This window comes from Bos javanicus, chromosome 19, assembly GCF_032452875.1.
Source record: "Bos javanicus breed banteng chromosome 19, ARS-OSU_banteng_1.0, whole genome shotgun sequence".
NCBI lineage: Eukaryota > Metazoa > Chordata > Mammalia > Artiodactyla > Bovidae > Bos > Bos javanicus.
In genome coordinates, this window is record NC_083886.1 from 26,576,035 (window position 1) to 26,593,340 (window position 17,306).

The 17,306-nt window shown below is 52.5% G+C and overlaps 1 protein-coding gene across 3 annotated transcripts in view; it reads left to right on the forward strand.

Moving 5' to 3' along the window:
* SLC13A5 (solute carrier family 13 member 5) overlaps nucleotides 1-17,306 on the forward strand; it is a 29,042-nt gene that overhangs the window by 5,726 nt on the left and 6,010 nt on the right. For 2 of the 3 annotated variants that reach the window (XM_061390785.1, XM_061390786.1), the window contains exons 4-11: nucleotides 2,090-2,277; nucleotides 3,291-3,456; nucleotides 5,135-5,257; nucleotides 8,961-9,170; nucleotides 10,148-10,248; nucleotides 11,276-11,394; nucleotides 13,385-13,546; nucleotides 16,290-16,427. In XM_061390785.1, the coding sequence (XP_061246769.1) occupies nucleotides 2,090-2,277; nucleotides 3,291-3,456; nucleotides 5,135-5,257; nucleotides 8,961-9,170; nucleotides 10,148-10,248; nucleotides 11,276-11,394; nucleotides 13,385-13,546; nucleotides 16,290-16,427 (1,207 nt within the window). The remainder of the gene's footprint in view (nucleotides 1-2,089; nucleotides 2,278-3,290; nucleotides 3,457-5,134; nucleotides 5,258-8,960; nucleotides 9,171-10,147; nucleotides 10,249-11,275; nucleotides 11,395-13,384; nucleotides 13,547-16,289; nucleotides 16,428-17,306) is intronic. The other variant, XM_061390787.1, reaches the window with a different exon arrangement.

Consider the following 17,306-nt stretch of genomic DNA (forward strand, 5'->3'; position numbering starts at 1 on the left):
CTAGAGGAGACTGCTCCGCAAGGGTCCCTGCATGTTCAGAAGACTTCCTGGGGGAAAGGCTGCAGGATCCAGGGACAAGGGGGATGGAGGCTGGATCAAGCTGTACCTGATACCCCTAGGAGTTGTGTGGGGGAAAGCAGGAAAGAAAGCTCAACTACCTTGCTCAGGGGGAAGTAGAAAAGTCATCTCTCCAAAGCTGGCACATCTATTCCCTCTGCAAAGCTGCTGCCCACCTCACCTTCCCCCGGCCACTCAGTGGTCTCACCCCTCTCCAAGGTCTCCCCACGAGTCACAGGCCATTCCCGCCAAGTCATGGAGGTGATCTTGCAGACTCACCCTGTGGTGCCTGCAGTGCCCAGGGCATGATACCAGGGACTTATTCATCACCTCTTCTAACTCTTCCCACACCTCTGAGAGTTGGGGTTTATTCTCATTACCCATGTTCTGTTCTGTAGATGAGGAATTTGAGGCAGAGAGGGATTAAATGGTCTGCTGACCTCACATGGGGATTGGACCTGGCCTGTCTGATGGCGCCCTGCCCCCTCTAATCTGGAACTCAGGATGCATCTTTCTAAATGATGCCGTGACCCAGCCCAGCCCTGGGAAGGCGGGTGGGTTAGTTCACAGGGAGTCTGTCCTTCGATGTCCTTGTGTCGAGGACCGTGCTGGGCCCTGAAGGCAGAGGCCTGCCTGCCCTCCAGGAGGCCAGTGTCTGAGCACCCTTGGTACCCCAGCTCTCTTGAGTGAGGGCTCGTGACTCTTTGGCCTGTGACCCTTCTTGACATCGAGCCCCTCCAGTGACTGGTTTTCAGAGTCACATCAGAACTGACTGCTTAGAAACATGAGGCCTTGCAGGCCCCCGAATTCTTGTTCCTAGAATCCTTTGAGTGGGAAGCTTTTCTCCATCAGCGGGTGGACCTTATTCTGGAGCGCTGGAGTGCCCTGCTCCTACACCAAACCCAGGATGTTCATTCACACTTCTCTGCTCCCCCCGGTCACTGCTCCGTCCTCGAAGCCTGGCTTCCAATCTTTGTACTTATGAGGCCATGAGGCCTACCTGTAGGGACATCGGCTAAACCACGGTGCAGGGCAGCCCCCAGACCCTTCTTCAGGCGAATAAATGAGTGGTCCTGGAGAGGGGCCTGACTGCGGAAGGGCGTGGGGACCAAGGAGTTGAGTTCCATTCAGCCAACCCCCTCTTGCCCCCCAACCCTGGAATGCCTCCTGCTCCTGGCTTTGTGCCAAGTGTGCGGGACCCATGGAGAAGAATCAGAACTTCTGTGCTCATGGAGCAGACGTGGACACAGTTCCGTCTCCAGCCAGGGAGGGGTGTCCTAGAGAAGACGGAGGAAGGTGTGGTCAGCCCTACCCCGCGTCCACTTCGGGGGAGGCGACAGAGAAAGGGTGCTGCCTGAAGGCTCTGAAGGGCCACGAGGGGAGTTTTCCAGGCAGATGACTCAGCGGGGACAGAGGTGGAAAGTGGGGTGCCATACAGGAAGGAAACATGTTTTTTGAGTACTCTCTGGGGCTCTGATCCGCAGCAGAGTGGAGGGGGGTACAATGTGTGAGTGGAGAGGTGGGGCGGGGGTTAGCCACCAGGGAGGTCCCGCTTCCCCAGGCCCCTCGTGGCTCTCCCCCTTCTGGAAGCCTGACTCCACGCAGGCCTTCTGAACTCAGGAGGAGCAGGATCTGGGGGGCTGGGAATCCTCCAGGTAGAAATGGGAAGCTGGGACTGCTCCTCCTGTGCGCCCCTAGGTTGTACTAGGGCCAACTCCACGCTGTGCCGGCGCCAACTGCATGCCTGTGCTTCCCTTGCTAGACCGTGAGCTCCTTAGAGCCACGACGGGAGCTGAGGCCTCGTGGTGTCCCAGTAGCCAGCAGAGTAGACGTCAGTAATGTTTGTGGAGAGTGGCAGAGGGAGGGAGGTGGGGAGGGAGGTATTAACACGGCATCACTGTCCCAAACAGGCCTCTGCACCCTGGTGCTGGCCCCTGGCGTCCCTGCAGGGGGCAGGACCTAGTTCCCTAGGAGTTGGGGGTGGCCGGGGGTGGGGAATTCTCTGGCTTTCCTCTCTGCTCCTCCTCTGCAGGCTGATGCTGGGCTTTATGTGCGCCACGGCCTTTCTCTCCATGTGGATCAGCAACACGGCCACCACGGCCATGATGGTGCCCATCGTGGAGGCTGTGCTGCAGCAGATGGAGGCCACGAGTGCAGCCACCGAGGCTAGCCTGGGGACCCTGGAGCTGGCAGAAAAGGGCAAGGCCGGCGAGCTGCCAGGTGAGCCCCTGGCCAGGGAAGTCTTCTCTGTTTCCAAAAACTTGAGCCACCTCCCTGCTTTCTGGAGCCCTCTTTTTTCACAAGCACATAGAGAAATACTTTGAAATGCTGTTTTCCTAACTTTTAGGAATGTGATTAGTGTATAAAAGTTCCATCTTTTCGTGGAGCTTACAGCAAGTTCCCCCCGCATCTGTTCCTGCCATGACAGAAGTCAATACATGTTGATATGATTATTCATTTGGGTATCTTTTGAGCACCTACTGGATGCCCTGGAATCCTTTCTACCCCTACTCATCCTTAGGGAGGCCTCCTCTGAACAGGCCAAGTCCATCTGCCACTCTGTTCCCACAGGTTTTGGGGTTGGTGGTCACACCTTGGCTTCCCCGCTGGACACTGAGCTCAAGGAAGTCAGAGAGTGCCTGTGTCTTTCCTCTGCCTCGTTCATCCCCAGGGCCTTGCATGGCCTCTTGGGGCCTGTGCTGATGACCAGACCCTGGGCCAGGTCCTGGGCTACATAGATGAAGCAGACACCCTTGTACTGCAGATTCATAGAGCCTGGTGGGGTGGGGTCAAGAGGTCCCTCGGACAGTTCATTTGACTTGGGAGAGACCACAGAATGCCATAAACCAGACACGGAGGAAGCGCAGAACAGGGAGAGGACTTGCTAGGAAGAGAGGACATCTGAGATGGATTGGGACTACCGCCTGCCCCCACTCCCTCCAGATGAAGGGAACATCTTGAGTGAGAGCAAGGAGGCAGGAAAGAAAGGAGTGTGTCTGAAGCTGCTGAGTTTTTGCACGAGACGTTGAAGAGCCGTGGGACGTGACCATGGGTGGCAGATGGGGTCAGACCACTGCCTGGGTCTTGAGGCTGAGGAAGGAAAACCTGGGGGAAGAGCCAGCAGAGCTGGCATGCCCAGAGCCTCAAGTCAGCAGCTGGGTCAGGAGCTGGAGCTAGAGCTGGGCAGGCGGCCCCCAGGGCTGGCTCAGCTCATGGCGGTATGCCCACCACAGGGAATCAAGCGACTTTGGAAGGTCCCTCCGTGAAGCAGCAGGAGGTCAACAGGAAGAACGCGTGCAAGGCCATGACCCTGTGCATATGTTACTCGGCCAGCATCGGAGGCACCGCCACCCTGACCGGGACGGGACCCAACGTTGTGCTCCTGGGCCAGATGCAAGAGTGAGTCGCTGGCCATGACTTTGGGGACAATAACAGGGTGAGAGGGACAGGGCTGGAGGGGCCCACCCACCTCTGCCTCCTCTTCAGCTGGGCCCTGGGGCTGGGGGGACATATCAGAGCAGGGAGGATGGGCTGCCTTCAGCCTCTGTGGCCCAGCCCCCCTGCACACACTCAGGACCCCACAGCGGGGCAGCTGATGTCCATAGACAGGGTTGCTTTTCGCCCTGGGGCAAGTCCCACCTTTCTTTCCCGGGCTCAGGATTCTTGCTCAGAAGGAATGTGGATTGAACCCAGAGCCAGCCAGGGGAAACAACATAGTCCAAGAAGCAGGGTCCTTGGTTAAAACTTGTAGAAAATAGACACCTCTAAAGACACTCCCCTCAAAGCTGGTTCACAACCTTGCTGTTTAATGATGATGGTCCTATGATGTCGGCGAAGGTTAGTGGTTAGGTCAGCTGGTGCCTCACCGGCTCACTCACTATGACCCTTCTAATTGCCCTTGAGGGGATGTGTGCCCTTGTGGGGCTCCAGGTGGACCAGGGGGCTGTTTGGAACTTTGCAGCCTTGACCAGAAAGGAACCAGGCTCTGAGGACTCAGTTCTGTGCCTGGTCTTGTGAGGCTGGGATTACAGAAGTGAGAGGGTCTTGGGGCCTGCCAGTGGGATACTCGAGGGCAACTGAGGGTAGCAGATGCCTGGAGAGTTCTGATGGGTCGTGTAAATGTGTTAATGAAGATAAGTACAAATCGTAGTAGGTACAGAGAGAAGGAACAGAAGTATGGTGGTGCCTGTCCTGTGCAGACAACCACCCTGGACAGGGGTGCAGAGGGAGGCTTGAGGGTGGGAAGGCAGGCCTGCAGCCTGGCAGGGTGGACACTTGAGATGGAACAAGCAGACCGCTTTGCTTCTGCAAGTGTTTTCTGTAATGACAGCCTTATGCTTCTCCCCAGAGCTCCTCTGGGCAAAGCTGCCTATCTGCTCTGAGTGAGAAAAACTCTGTGGCTGTGTTGTTGAGTTCATCAGTCGTGTGCGATCCTTTGCAACCCCATGGACTGTAGCCCACCAGGCTCCTTAGGCCATGGGATTTCCCAGGCAAGAATACTAGAGTGGGTTGCCATTTCCTCCTACAGGGGATCTCCCTGACCCAGGGATCGAACCCATGCCTCCTGCATTGGCAGGTGGATTCCTTACTGCTGAGCCAGCAGGGAAGCTCTGTGCCACTTCACTCTTGGGCTAAAGGGATCAATGCCTGGGGCTGGGGGTGGAAGTGACCCTCTTCTAGCCCCCAGGAAACATTGTCTGATCCCACCCTGGGAAGCTTTTGAGATTTGATCTTTTAAGGGGGCCCTTCTCTTGCGAAAGCCCACACCCACTGGTTGATTCTGAGGAATTCGTGGACCCCCTGGACCTGTTGGCCAGTTATGTGTGTACAAAGGTGTATTCTTCTGGACTGAAGGGCCTTGCTTTTCACGAGCTTCTCAGCTGGTGTGGACCCCTAGGAGGGTCGGTTGGTCACACCTCAGGCTTGTCTTGTGCGTGGCTATGTTCTGGGGCCCTTGCTTCAGGCCAGCTCTAGGGGCCCGGCTGTAGCTCAGCCTCTGCCCAGAGGGCCCGGCCTGCCCGCTCTCCCGGCCCAGCGTCTGGTGGAGACGTGGGCGGACTGGTGCTTCTCCCGTCAGGTTGTTTCCAGACAGCAAAGACATCGTGAACTTCGCCTCCTGGTTCGGATTCGCCTTCCCCAACATGCTGATCATGCTCCTGCTCTCCTGGTTGTGGCTCCGCTTCATGTACATGAGATTCGAGTAAGTCTGAGACGGTGACACAGTAGTGGGTCTAACCGTGCCGGGTCCTGCAGCAAACCCCTCTGGCTCAGCAGCTGAGTCCAGAGAGTGCTTCCTGTCCGGTTCTGACCATTTCTCAGCAGCCCCTCTCCTGCTGGCTTGCCCTCCATTTCCTGCCACCCCTGTGCCTCCCCATGCCTTTGCACGTGCTGTTCCCTCTCCCCGGAATGCCATTCCCTGCCTTCCTCCCTTCTAACCTCCTCAGTCTTCAAGGCCAGTTCCAACATTTCTTCCTTGGCAACTCCTTTCCCAGCTTCCCCCCAACCTGTCCCCCGCCATTCTGAATCTGATGACTCCTAGCTTTCTCGCTGCTCCGGGCCTCCCTGGACACTCCAGGCTCTGCCCACCTGACCCCCTCTGCCATCCCCTGGCACCTACAGTCATGCTCCAGTACTGCCCCCCACCCCGAGCTCCTCTGTGGCCTGCGGGTAAGTCCTCTCTGACCCCTGCATCCGCCCAGCGCCCAGCCCAGGGAGAAGGAGCAGGTGAGCCATTGAACGCGAGTCAAAGCAATTAACGAGCGCTTGTTCTTGGTGTAGGACTGGACAGACTTCCACTTGGCTGCAAGTGTCTTTTAGGCCAGGTCACGGCAGACGGCCTGAGAGCGTCCCAATCAATCCAAGCCAGATTTACTGAAAGCTCACAATGTTCCCAGAAGCACGCCACTTTTGCAAAGTTTACCTTCTGGTTCCCAGCACACAGGCATGGTTTATCAAGGTCAACCTTGACAGCAGCCAGGCTTTGCACAGAAACCATGACGCGTGGCTGACAAACACCTCAAAATGTTGTTGTCGTTTCAATTTTTTTTTTAAATTTATTTTTATTTATTTGACTGCCCCCAGTCTTAGTTACGGCACTTGGGATTCTTCGATCTTTGCTGTGGCACATGGGATCTTCATAGGGGCATGCACGATCTAGTTCCCTGACCAGGGGTCAGACCAGGGCCCCCTGCATTGGGAGCGTGGAGTCTTAGCCCCTGGACCACCAGGGAAGCCCCTGTTGCTGTCATTTTTAAAAGCACGGACTTATCTCCGTGAGCTGCGTGCTCTGTGCCTTAATTCACAGGGAGCTTGAGCTTCAATGAAAAATAGGCCTATGTGGCAGGAGAGGAGACTTCAGAGATGAAAGGCAAAGATGCCCATGAAAACCTGTGAGTTAATGGGGAAAAGGGGGCATTTTGGTTAAGTTTTCTTCTGAAGGAGGAATTGTTTTGAAAACTACAGTTAAAAAAAAAACAACAAACTCCATCCATAATCAGAGCAGCTGTAATAAAAACATAAAGGTAGACTTAGGCCTCCGTCACATCCCCACCCTGCCCCGTGTCCGGACCCCCTTGTGAAAGGGAAGCTGCTCCCTTAGGCGCCTGCCTGCCCAGCTTGAATCCTTATCTGGTTAGTCATGGAGAGCAATGTCAGGGCCATTCCCTCCAGCCTAATTCAGAAAAAATGGATCTTCCAGAGTTTATGGGCAGCTTCCTAGGCCATGTCCAGCCAAGGAGGCCGCAGCTCACCCCAGGACCCCTCAGGACTCGTGGGATATTGCTGCTGGCTTACACCCATCCCTCCTTATCAGGCTAACCCCTGAGTCAGGGAGGAGGATTCTCCTGGATCTCTTCCAGAGCTCGGGGTCCCTTGGCCTCTCCAACAGCATGTCTACCCAGTTCATCAGCATCTCGAGGAAGGCCATTCTACTGCAGAAGGATACTGTGGACCCACCTAGCCCCCCAGGAATCCCACAGGAAGGCTGGATCCACCTGCCTTTCTCTCATACCAGCCCAGAGGTCACCAGATGGATTAACCCAAAGATAAGCGTGGAACGCTTAGCCTCAGGGGGACCTGAAGGCCTGGCGGCACCACTATGGCAGGGCCAGCACTGGACAGCTGAATATATGATGCTGCCCCCAGAGTCTGCAGCCACTGTGTTGTCAGGATGTGTTCCCAGCATCAGAAAAGAGCTGGGCGGCTACCAGAGTCCCCCCTTATCCTGTTCTGGAAGGCTGAAGCTTCCAGCCCAGCCCCAGAGTCTCGGGAACTACAGGAGACAGTAGATTGGTGGTGGGTAGAACATAGACTCTCATGCCCTGGGGGCGAGGACAGAGAGGCCACCTCCCACCCCAGTGGAGCCATCCCCCTGCTGGATGATCTAGAAGGTGTCCCTGGTGGGTGATCCTGGGGACAAACGGCCTGGCCTCTTGTCCAAAGCGGAGATCCTGGCAGGCTGTGTAGACCTGAGTTCCCAGCCCTCACCCTCGTCGCGTCCTTTCCTTACGCCTGAGCACCATGGGAGGAAATGTCCAAACATCCCTGAGCCCCTGCTCCAGGCCGTGCCGCATCCCCGGGCTGGCTCTCGCCCTCTTAAAAGCGGTTTGCATCCGCCCTTGGCTCCAGCATTCAGCACCTCGGCACCTATTCCACAACTCCTGTACTCCTTGGAAGTCTGACTTAGGGTCCCAGGAAGGACTCCCAGAAGGGAAGGCTCTCTAGGGACAAGCAACTTGGCCTTGCCACCACCTTCAGGCTGATGGGTTCCTCAGGGCGGCATTCTGTGTGCCAGCGGCCCCAGCCAGTCCCTCCCCAAGACTTCTGTTGTTTAGTCGCTCAGTCGAGTCTGACTCTTTGTGACCCCATGGTCTGCAGCACGCCAGGCTTCCCATCCTTCACCATCTCCCGGAGTTTGCTCAGACTCATGTCCATTGGGTCAGTGATGCCATCCAATCATCTCATCCTCTATTGCCCTCTTCTCCTCCTGTCCTCAATATTTCCCAGCATCAGGGTCTTTTCCAATCAATCAGCTCTCCCCAAGGCTAGGTATCCTCCCCAGGGAGATGTGCTGCAGGGTGCCCTGGGCAAGTGTGTTGGCCAATGGGCCCTGGTCCCTTGGGAGCCCATCCAAGAGCAGGACCTGGCTGGCTTCTCCCCCTGCCTTAGCCACACTCACTTCCAGCCCCCGGAGTCTGCTGGGTCCCCAATCCTACACCTCAGCTCCTTGGAATGTAAGCACCCACCTTCCTCCTGCCTGACCCAGTCTGCTGGGACCTGTCCTTGTTCCTTGTGTCCTCCTGAGCCACCTGATGATGGGGACTGGCATGCCAGTACCATTGAAAGCAGCTCCAGGCCACAGTGGGAGAAGGAAGACAGGGAGCTTGTGAGGGGGCCTTGGCTCCACCGCGAGCTGGTTCCATATTTCTCAGCGTCCCCTAGATGATGGCAGCAGCTGGCCACTAGGCGACTGGTACCGGCCAGGACGCCCTTGCCAGCAGTGGCTTGAACTCTGCTTGTTTCTGCCCCCTCTGCTCCTGTCCATCTCCAGTCCATTTCGCTCAGTCTCCCACCTTCCTGGCCATCCTCTCTTCCTGAGTCTTGATCTAGACTGGCCATCCGACCTGTGCCTTCTCAGGCTTCCTTTGGGGGCACCCTCCAGTTCTGGGGGCACCCTGGGGCATATGCTGGGCACACAAAATAGACTTTGCCACTATGTCCTGTGAAGTTGGGTGGGCAGATGACAGAGAAGAGGAGTGGGGAGGGACTTGCTCAAGGCCCCCTGGTGACGGGTAGCCCGCTGCAGCTTTCTATCACGTTCTGCTGCCCGGCATTCACACTTCCATTCAGCCAGTCCTGGGCTAACCAACATGCTCCCCCCGCCCTGTCATCTTTGCCTCCTCTAGTCTGTCCTGGGGCTGCAGCCTGGAGAAGAAGAGCGAGGAGAAGTCTGCCCACGAGGTGCTGTGGGCGGAGTACAGGAAGCTGGGGCCCCTCTCCTTCGCTGAGATCAACGTCCTGCTCTGCTTCTTTCTGCTGGTCGGCCTCTGGTTCACCCGGGACCCCGGCTTCATGCCCGGCTGGGTGTCGATCGCCTGGACAGAAGGAAAGACAAAGTAAGTGGCTCCTCCCGCAGCACCTTCTGTGGCTCTCCTCCTTTTCTGCCGTCCAGTTCTGGAACGCTCTGTTGGTTTCCGGACTTGCTTTTGTCTCACCAGTCTTCCCAACAAGCTCACAGATGTGTTCCTGTGGTCCCTCAGGGCAGCCAGGCTATAATAGAAGTTCGCTGGGCGAGGACTGGGGCTCCCAGTGCTCCGGTTTCCCAGTCTCTGTTCTTCTGTCTTTCCTTTCTTATCTTTCTCCAGATTCAGATGAGTCCCTCTGAAGATGCACATCTAGGGTCCAGAAGCTTCTTTAGAAAGAAAAGAAGGGGATATGGAGTTTCTCTTCTGGCTAAGTTATGTGATCAGAAAGGAAGAAAAGTTGAGACCATGCATATCCTAGAAAAGAAGGAAGATGTGGTCTGAGAGATAGCCACCTGTTCGTGCCTTATTTCATTCTGAAGGTCTGCTTGGGGTCACCCCAGAGTCCTTCTGGTCACCCTGGTGACCCCAGAATCCAGAAAATCTGGTTGAGAAGAATGCACAAAGTTCACCTCCACAGCAACACAGGCTGAGAGAGGGAAATGAGTCGCTCAGGGTCACTCAAAGACAGTGGCAGAGCCAGGCCAAGAATGTAGGCATCTTGGTTTCCAGCCTGGATTCAGTCCATCTCAGCACCCCTGGTCTTGGCCTTCGGGGTATCAATTTTCTTTCTTTTCTTTCTTCTTTTAATTTTTATTATTTATTTATTTATTTGGCTTTAGTTGCAGCACGTGGGATCTAGCTCCCCAACCAGGGATTGAACCCAGGCCTCCTCCATTGGGAGCGCAGAGTCTTAGCCACTGGACTACCAGCGAAGTCCCGGAGTATCAGTTTTCTTTCTCAGAGGAGCCAGCTTCCGCATGTAGGAGCATTCAGATACAGAGAAGTTTCGTGGCGTGACTGTCACTCCAGCCAAGCTGGGCTAATCCTCTGTGCTTGTCCCTGCCCAGGTACGCCTCCGATGCCACTGTGGCCATCTTTGTGGCCATCTTGCTATTCATCATGCCTTCGCAGAAGCCCAAGTTCAACTTCTGCAGTCAGACTGAGGAAGGTAAGGCTCCTGTCCTGGCCTCCCACTCATCAGGGTTGGGCCCTGGCAGCAAAGGGTCTCCATAGATTCCCTGGGCCCAGGAGGGAGAAAACCTCACCCTGTAGCAAAGGCCTGGCTAGATTACAGAGTCTGAGCACTGGGTGTTTTCCAAGACTGCCCTGGGTATTGTTCAGCGCAGGACCTCTTCTCTTGCTTTTTAAGCATTTGCAATTTCATTTATTTAATAAGAGGAACAGAAAGGGATTTCCCATGATGCCATCAGTATTTTGGGGGTTTCTCTCTCCCTCCCAGTCTTTGTTAATATGCATATAGATATTATATAGCTATAATCAAAACATTTCAATCTGTTTTCTCTGTTGGATTTTGTTTTCATGTTTTTGTTTGTAGTTATTCTATAAACATTTCCTGTTACTGTTGCAGTCTTCAAATTTATTTTCTTAATTATGGCGTTATATTGTATCAGGGGGCTGTAACCATTCCCGGGTTTTGGAGCATTCTGACTATTTTGAATGTTTCATTATTATAAATGAATGCTTTTGTATATATAGCTTTTTCTTTGAGGGTGTTTCTTCCGTAGGATAAATTTCTAGCAGTGATGGTGCTGGGGTACAAGAGTATATATGTCTTAAAGGCTTTTAACATGTATTGGGAGATAGCTTTTCAAACAGGCTGTACCAATTTATAACGCTACCAGAGCATATAATAGCTTTAAAATATCATGTCTTTATCAGCAGTTGATGTATTGATTACTGTACATTTTAGCTGATTTACAGCTATGAGATGGTACTCATTGTCCTTGCAGGCTTTTATGCCCCCTTGATGAGATCACTTTTATCTCTTTTTCTTGCTAATGCTGCTCTGGATTGTGTGTGATTTTTTGTTTGGCTGTGCCATGCGACTTGTGAAATCTTAGTTTCCTGATCAGGGATTGAACCATGGCCATCAGCAGTGAAAGCGCAGGGTCCTGACCACTGGATCACCACTGGAATTCCTAACGTATGTGTGTGTTTTTATCGTCTCTTCTCAGAAAGGAAAACTCCATTCTATCCACCCTCACTGCTGAATTGGAAGGTGGCCCAGGAGAAAGTGCCCTGGGGGATCGTGCTTCTCCTGGGGGGCGGCTTTGCTGTGGCTAACGGATGCGAGGTAACTTCTTCACTGCTGGGGCGGTGGCAGGGTTGGGGGGCTGCCTAGGGCCTCTTCCTTCACCGAGAGGGCAGCTGAGAGCCTCTGCACCCCTCCTTCCCAGCACCCCAGGGCTCTGCCTCTGTGTTTGTCTCCTCCACGTAATTGCACATTTCAGGAAGACAGTGCCTCTGTCTTGTCATCTGCAAACCCTGCATCATGCATAGTACCTGGAACAGAGAGAGTACTCTTTGACTGATTTCAGAGATGAGTGAACAATCGTGGTTAGCCAAGAGAGGCGGGGGACACTGGGAAGTCTCCTGGGGGGCTGTGGGAATAATGATCTCTGCTTTGATTTATTCAAGGCAACTCTTTCTTTCAACTCTTTGTGAATAGTTTCACCATTTCCTTTGCTTCATCTACCTGCTGACCTCTTTTGTTGATACAGTTGCCATTTAGAAATTTTTTCTCTAGCTAGGTATGTAGTGGCATCGGAAGAGAAGAACAGCATTTGGAAGAAAATACCCTCAAAAATGCAACTTTCTTCCCTCCCTCCTTCCCTAATAGGGAAGAAATGAGCTAGAGGGGGAGGGGACGAGCCGCCTTGGTGCTGCTGTCCTTCATCCATCTGTCCATCCATCTGTGCATCTGTCCATCCATCCGGGAATAGAATGTTATAAACTTGGTCTTACTATTGCTGTTTGCTCAGTATCTAGGACAGCCTGGCGAGTAGTGGGTTCATAACTGTTTTTTATTTTTATTTTTTTGATGAACATATCCATCCATTTAGTCACTTCTCCATCCACTCATCCACCTATTTATCTCTCATTCATTCATCATCAAACCTTCCTACTATGTCTATGTTAGGTCAGGCATAGGAATTACAGAGGAGATTGAGATGCAGTCTCTGATTTTGAGGATTTCCCATCCTAGGCGGGGGCAGGGGGGGCATATCTGGAAGAGCATTTCAGAAAGAAGTGGCACACGAGTAAAGAAGTAAGTGTGAAATAATCTAGCTGAAGAACAGCAGAAGATAATAAGGCTGGTGTTACCTCCCAGAAACTGCTTCACTGAGGGTCAAGATAAGGAGTGTGGACTTTATTCTGAAAATGGTGGCAGCTACTGAAGGGCTGAAGCCAGAGAGTGACTTGGTCAGATCTACACTTAGGAAAAATCTCTTGGATGTTTGGAGTGGAGGCCTAAGAAGGGTGGGGCTTGGGGGAGACCAGTAGATACTGTACAGCCTTCATCTAACACAGGCTCAGAACACTGGACTCCATGGACCACTCTCTCCTCCTTGAAACTCTTTCCTCTTTTCATCCCCAAGACACCATTCTCTCCTACTTTTAACTCTGGTTGTTCCTGCTCTGCCTCCTATGCTGACTTTCCCTCTATTCTCCAATAAATATGAGTGTTCCCGAAGGTTCTATCCTTAGCCTCTTATCTGTTCACTTTTCATTCTCTCCCTGGACAATCTATTCTCAGCCTAAAGCCCCAAATAGAAATTCCCCAGTTTCTGGCTCAGATCATTCTGTTGAGCTTCAAAAACTGTGGGAGACTGAGAGGAGATGATGGACTTGAGATTGTTTGGGTGACATGGTCACCGGGCATAAAGAATAAGGGGGAGAGAGACCCCAAGATGACTCCTTAGCCTTCTAGGTTGGGTGAGTCTAGTCACTGAGCTGGGGAGCCCAGGGGGAGCAGATTCTGGGCTAGAGAGGGTGAATTCAGGTTGGGTCGTATTGAGTCTGATATGCTCCTGGGACATCTGGGTGGAAATCCAGACAGTAGGCCAGCTGGGCTGGAGACAACAGATTTCAGAGACAGCAGAGTCAGGTTGGAGATTGAAACTGTGGGCATGGATGACAGCACCTATGGTACGTGTTCAGAGAAAGAGAATTGGAAGTGAGGTCTGGTTTGAGCTCCTCGGAGAAAGATGAAGGTCCCTCTGGGCTCTGGAGGAGCTGTGAGCCAGTAGCCCTGTGGTGACTGCCCTCCCTGTGCTTCCTAGGCTTCAGGGCTGTCAGAATGGATGGGGAAGCAGATGGAGCCTTTGCACACTGTGTCCCCGACAGCCATCACCTTGATCATGTCCTCACTCATTGCTGTGCTCACCGAGTGCACAAGCAACGTGGCCACCACCACCCTGTTCCTGCCCATCTTTGCCTCCATGGTAAGTGACTCGGCTGGGGGAGAGTCGTCATTTCATAGGAAGCTGACTGGGTCCCCAGAGAGGCAGTGACATCAGGGGCCCAAGCCTGGCTAGGCTGTGGAGACCCAGGTCCCTGAGCCCTTGCTGGCCCTGGTCCTGCCCTTAGCGCTTTGCTGGTTCTTCTTGGTATCCTCTTGCTGACCCAAAGTGCTCAGCAAGAACCAGGTGCTCTAAATTTGTTTATAAATGTAATTGATTATTTCTCAAGCTCGGGAGGCAGGGCTGGCACCAAGGATGCCATGGGGGAATGATAGAGCATCTCTCAGAATGTAGCATAGGTGGGTGGGAGGCCTGCAGGACAGGGGACACCACAGGCTGGAACCCACCAGGAAGACATCTTGGGGAAACTGGAGCCTGGGGATGGTGGGAGGGGAGAGGACGTTCTGCAAAGATGGAGTAGTGGCATCTTAGGTAGGCCTAGATAGTGGCAAAGGATAGTGGACCCAGCAGGACAAAGGCACAGAGGGCCCAGCTGGACAAAACCCATGTAAAGGAAATGGTTGCATAAACTCCCAGAAGCCCTGCTTGGCAAGCTCAGGTATCGTGGAGCAGTGTGCACTGAGCCTAGAGAGCTTGTGAATGAGGGTGCTGAGTGTCAGGCTAAAGAACTGTGTTCTCTGGGGAAGCGTAGTTTTGAGTTGGGCCTGAGAAGAAAGCAGAGTGTATAGGAAGCTCGACTGCCATTCCTTCTGTCTCTCATCACATGGCAGTACCAACTCAAGGTGGCACAGAAAAAGGCCTAGGTTTAGAGTCAGAAGACCTGAGTTCAAGTTCAGGATCTTCCAAACACATCACTCAAGTTCTTTCTCCTATGCGTGCACTGAGGGTCAAATAGGATGAGGGCTATGAAAACCCTGTGTAGATGGGAAATGAGCCTGGGAGAAGCTCTGGAGTTCAGAGGACAGACTTACAAAGGCCTCAGCACAAGACTGAAGTTGGTAAATTTTCATTCAGTTGCCAGGGTGTCCATGTGTATACAAAGCAAACTCAAGTGACTTTCTCTTTTCTTTCCAAGTGAAGATGGAAGAGTTAAGAAGAGCCCATCTCCCCCACCCCTCAGCAGGTGGCCTAGAACGAAAAGATGCCAAGGAGCCTCTTTTGATGTTGGCCATGCAGTAGTGAGGACTCCCTCCACTCACAGAGGCCTGGCTTTCGCTCCCAGACCAGTCAGATAAATGGGGGTCTTTATCGGAGCGGGTGGTCAGGCCTTTCGGAAACAAGCTTTTCTAGAATCAGAAGCCCTGAGTTAGAGTCCCCACAGGCCTCACATCTGGCTCAGCACCACATGTGGGCAAGCGGAAGGTGGTAACTTCCCAGGTGGGCCCAGAGACACGTGGGGTGCATACATCATGAGGGAAACCGGGAAGGAAACTGGTTCCTCTTAGTTATCCTGGAGGAATGCAACTGGCACGGCCTTTTCTGAGACCTGTTTACTCATAGGAACTGTAACCTGAAACCCTCTCACACCCCTTGACTCTAGGGATTTTATGTTCAGGAGTCTATCTTAGAAAAATTATTAGAGATGCTTACAAGTTTATACCATAAAGATGCACATCACAGAATTGTGATAAAAAAGACTTCCATAATAGTAGGGGATTGGTGAAATAAGTTACATATTCAGACAATGGAATACTATCAAGTCATTAAAAAATCATAGTCTTGAAGGATACTTCATAAAATGGGGACATGTAATTTTTCAAATGTGTACATACACATGGCTGGAAAATGTCTAATAATACAAAGAGCATACAGACCCTTACCCTCTAGCCTCCTCCCTAGAGATAACTCCTATTATTAATTTCTTAGATATCTTTCTGGGTGTGTAACACACACACATACATGCAAGAATGCACACACATGCACACACACTCTCTTTTTAAAAAATGTCATTTCATAGTCCTGTTCTGCACCTTAATGTATTAAATCGTATCATACATGTTAGAGATCATTCCATTGTTAAAATGTAAAACCTACTCAATTCTTTACAGCTGCAGACGATTCCATTGTTTGTATAGATGTATTTTATTTGACCATCCTGCTATTGATGGCTGTTGAGACCCTTTCCTGTGTGTTTTGCTGTTACAACGTTGCACCAAACAGCTCTGCATGTGTGTCTGCCCTCAAGTGCATGTATATCCACATGATGAATTATTCATTTTGGTAGATATTGACAGACATTACAAATTATATCACTGATTTATTCAACAAATATTTATGAGCATCTGTCTACTCTGTGCTAGACACAGTAGGTGTGGCTCAATTTTAAGCTTTAGAGTAAAAGAGATGGATACCAAATTCCATATGCAAAATGAACCCAAATGTGTATAGAAACACATACATACTGAGGCACATACACAGATGAGTGACATGGTCCCTGCCCTCCAGGCTCCCTCTGCCTGTATCAGGAGAGACAGACATGCACACATGGGTGGCAGGAGCATCCAGCAGTCTCTGGCATATAGTAGGTGCCCAAGAAATATATGTTGAATGAATCAAGGGGGTTCAAAAAGGCGTGCTGGGGAGTTTAGCCTTCAGGGTCCAGCAGAGTTACTATCCAGGTGTGGCAAAGGGCAGAGGACCCAGCAGGACAAAGGCACAGAGGTGGGAACGCGCTTAGCATGTTAGGGAACTGCTTTTCAGACTGATGGTCCCGGCAGCTTTGTTTTCTGCACCTGTGACACTGCAGTGCTGTGTTTTTCCCCAGTCACGTTCCATCGGCCTCAACCCGCTGTACATCATGATCCCCTGTACACTGAGTTCATCTTTTGCCTTCATGTTGCCCGTGGCCACCCCGCCTAACGCCATCGTGTTTTCCTATGGACACCTCAAGGTTTCTGACATGGTAACGCTGCTGCTTTTGTTCACTCCCATCAACTATGATCCTTTGGTCCTGAGGGATGCCCTGTGATGTTAAACAGTTTGGGACCAAATGTCCAGACCTAACTCCTTCTTTGCACTTATAGGCAACTTTTTCTTCTTTTCTGACACCATCTCTTATTTCATAGACTGTTCTGTCTCCCAAAGCTGAGAGGTGGGTTACAGAATCTCCCATTTGGAGGTGCTCGAGCAGCTATCAGGGGAACCTTCACTGAGCACTTGGACGGGGTGAGGGTGGGGGTCCCATATGGCCAATGTAGACTTCACAAATAAGCAAGAACCCAAGAGGAGAGTCAGGAGGGACGAGGCTGAGAATAGGGGAAAGACGAATGGCAGCCAAAGAGACTGATAGAGGCTATAGATGGAGGCGGTGGGGGGCGGTGGCGACGGGTGGGTGGGGGGCGGGGCTTGGGGATGGGACACCACTGCCTGGGAGGAGCAGATGCTGCCCTAGAAACAAGTGCAGCCAAAGGAGGGACTCTTCTGGCAGAAGGAGGGAGGTCTGCAGCTGCAGAATGGGGAGAGGCCAGTGTGCAAACGGGGCGGCCAGTGAAGAGGGACCGTTCCCCGGCCCATTCAGGTGTCGGTTATCTCAGCACCTCCACTGGGTATCTTTGGGGCTCCATGGGGCATTCTCACACAGATGGCAGTCCCAGAAACCAGGGACTGCAGGCTCAATTCTGATCCCCAGTGAAAAATCTGCCACAGGGTTTGAGGGCAGGGGTTAATGACCACGCAAAGAAGGCAGCTCAGGCTCTGGAAAGGCTGGTGTGCGTCTGTGGGAGGGCGAGGGTGCTGGGGTGAGCTCTGGACCAGGGCTCTTCAGTAACTCGCTTGCCTCCCT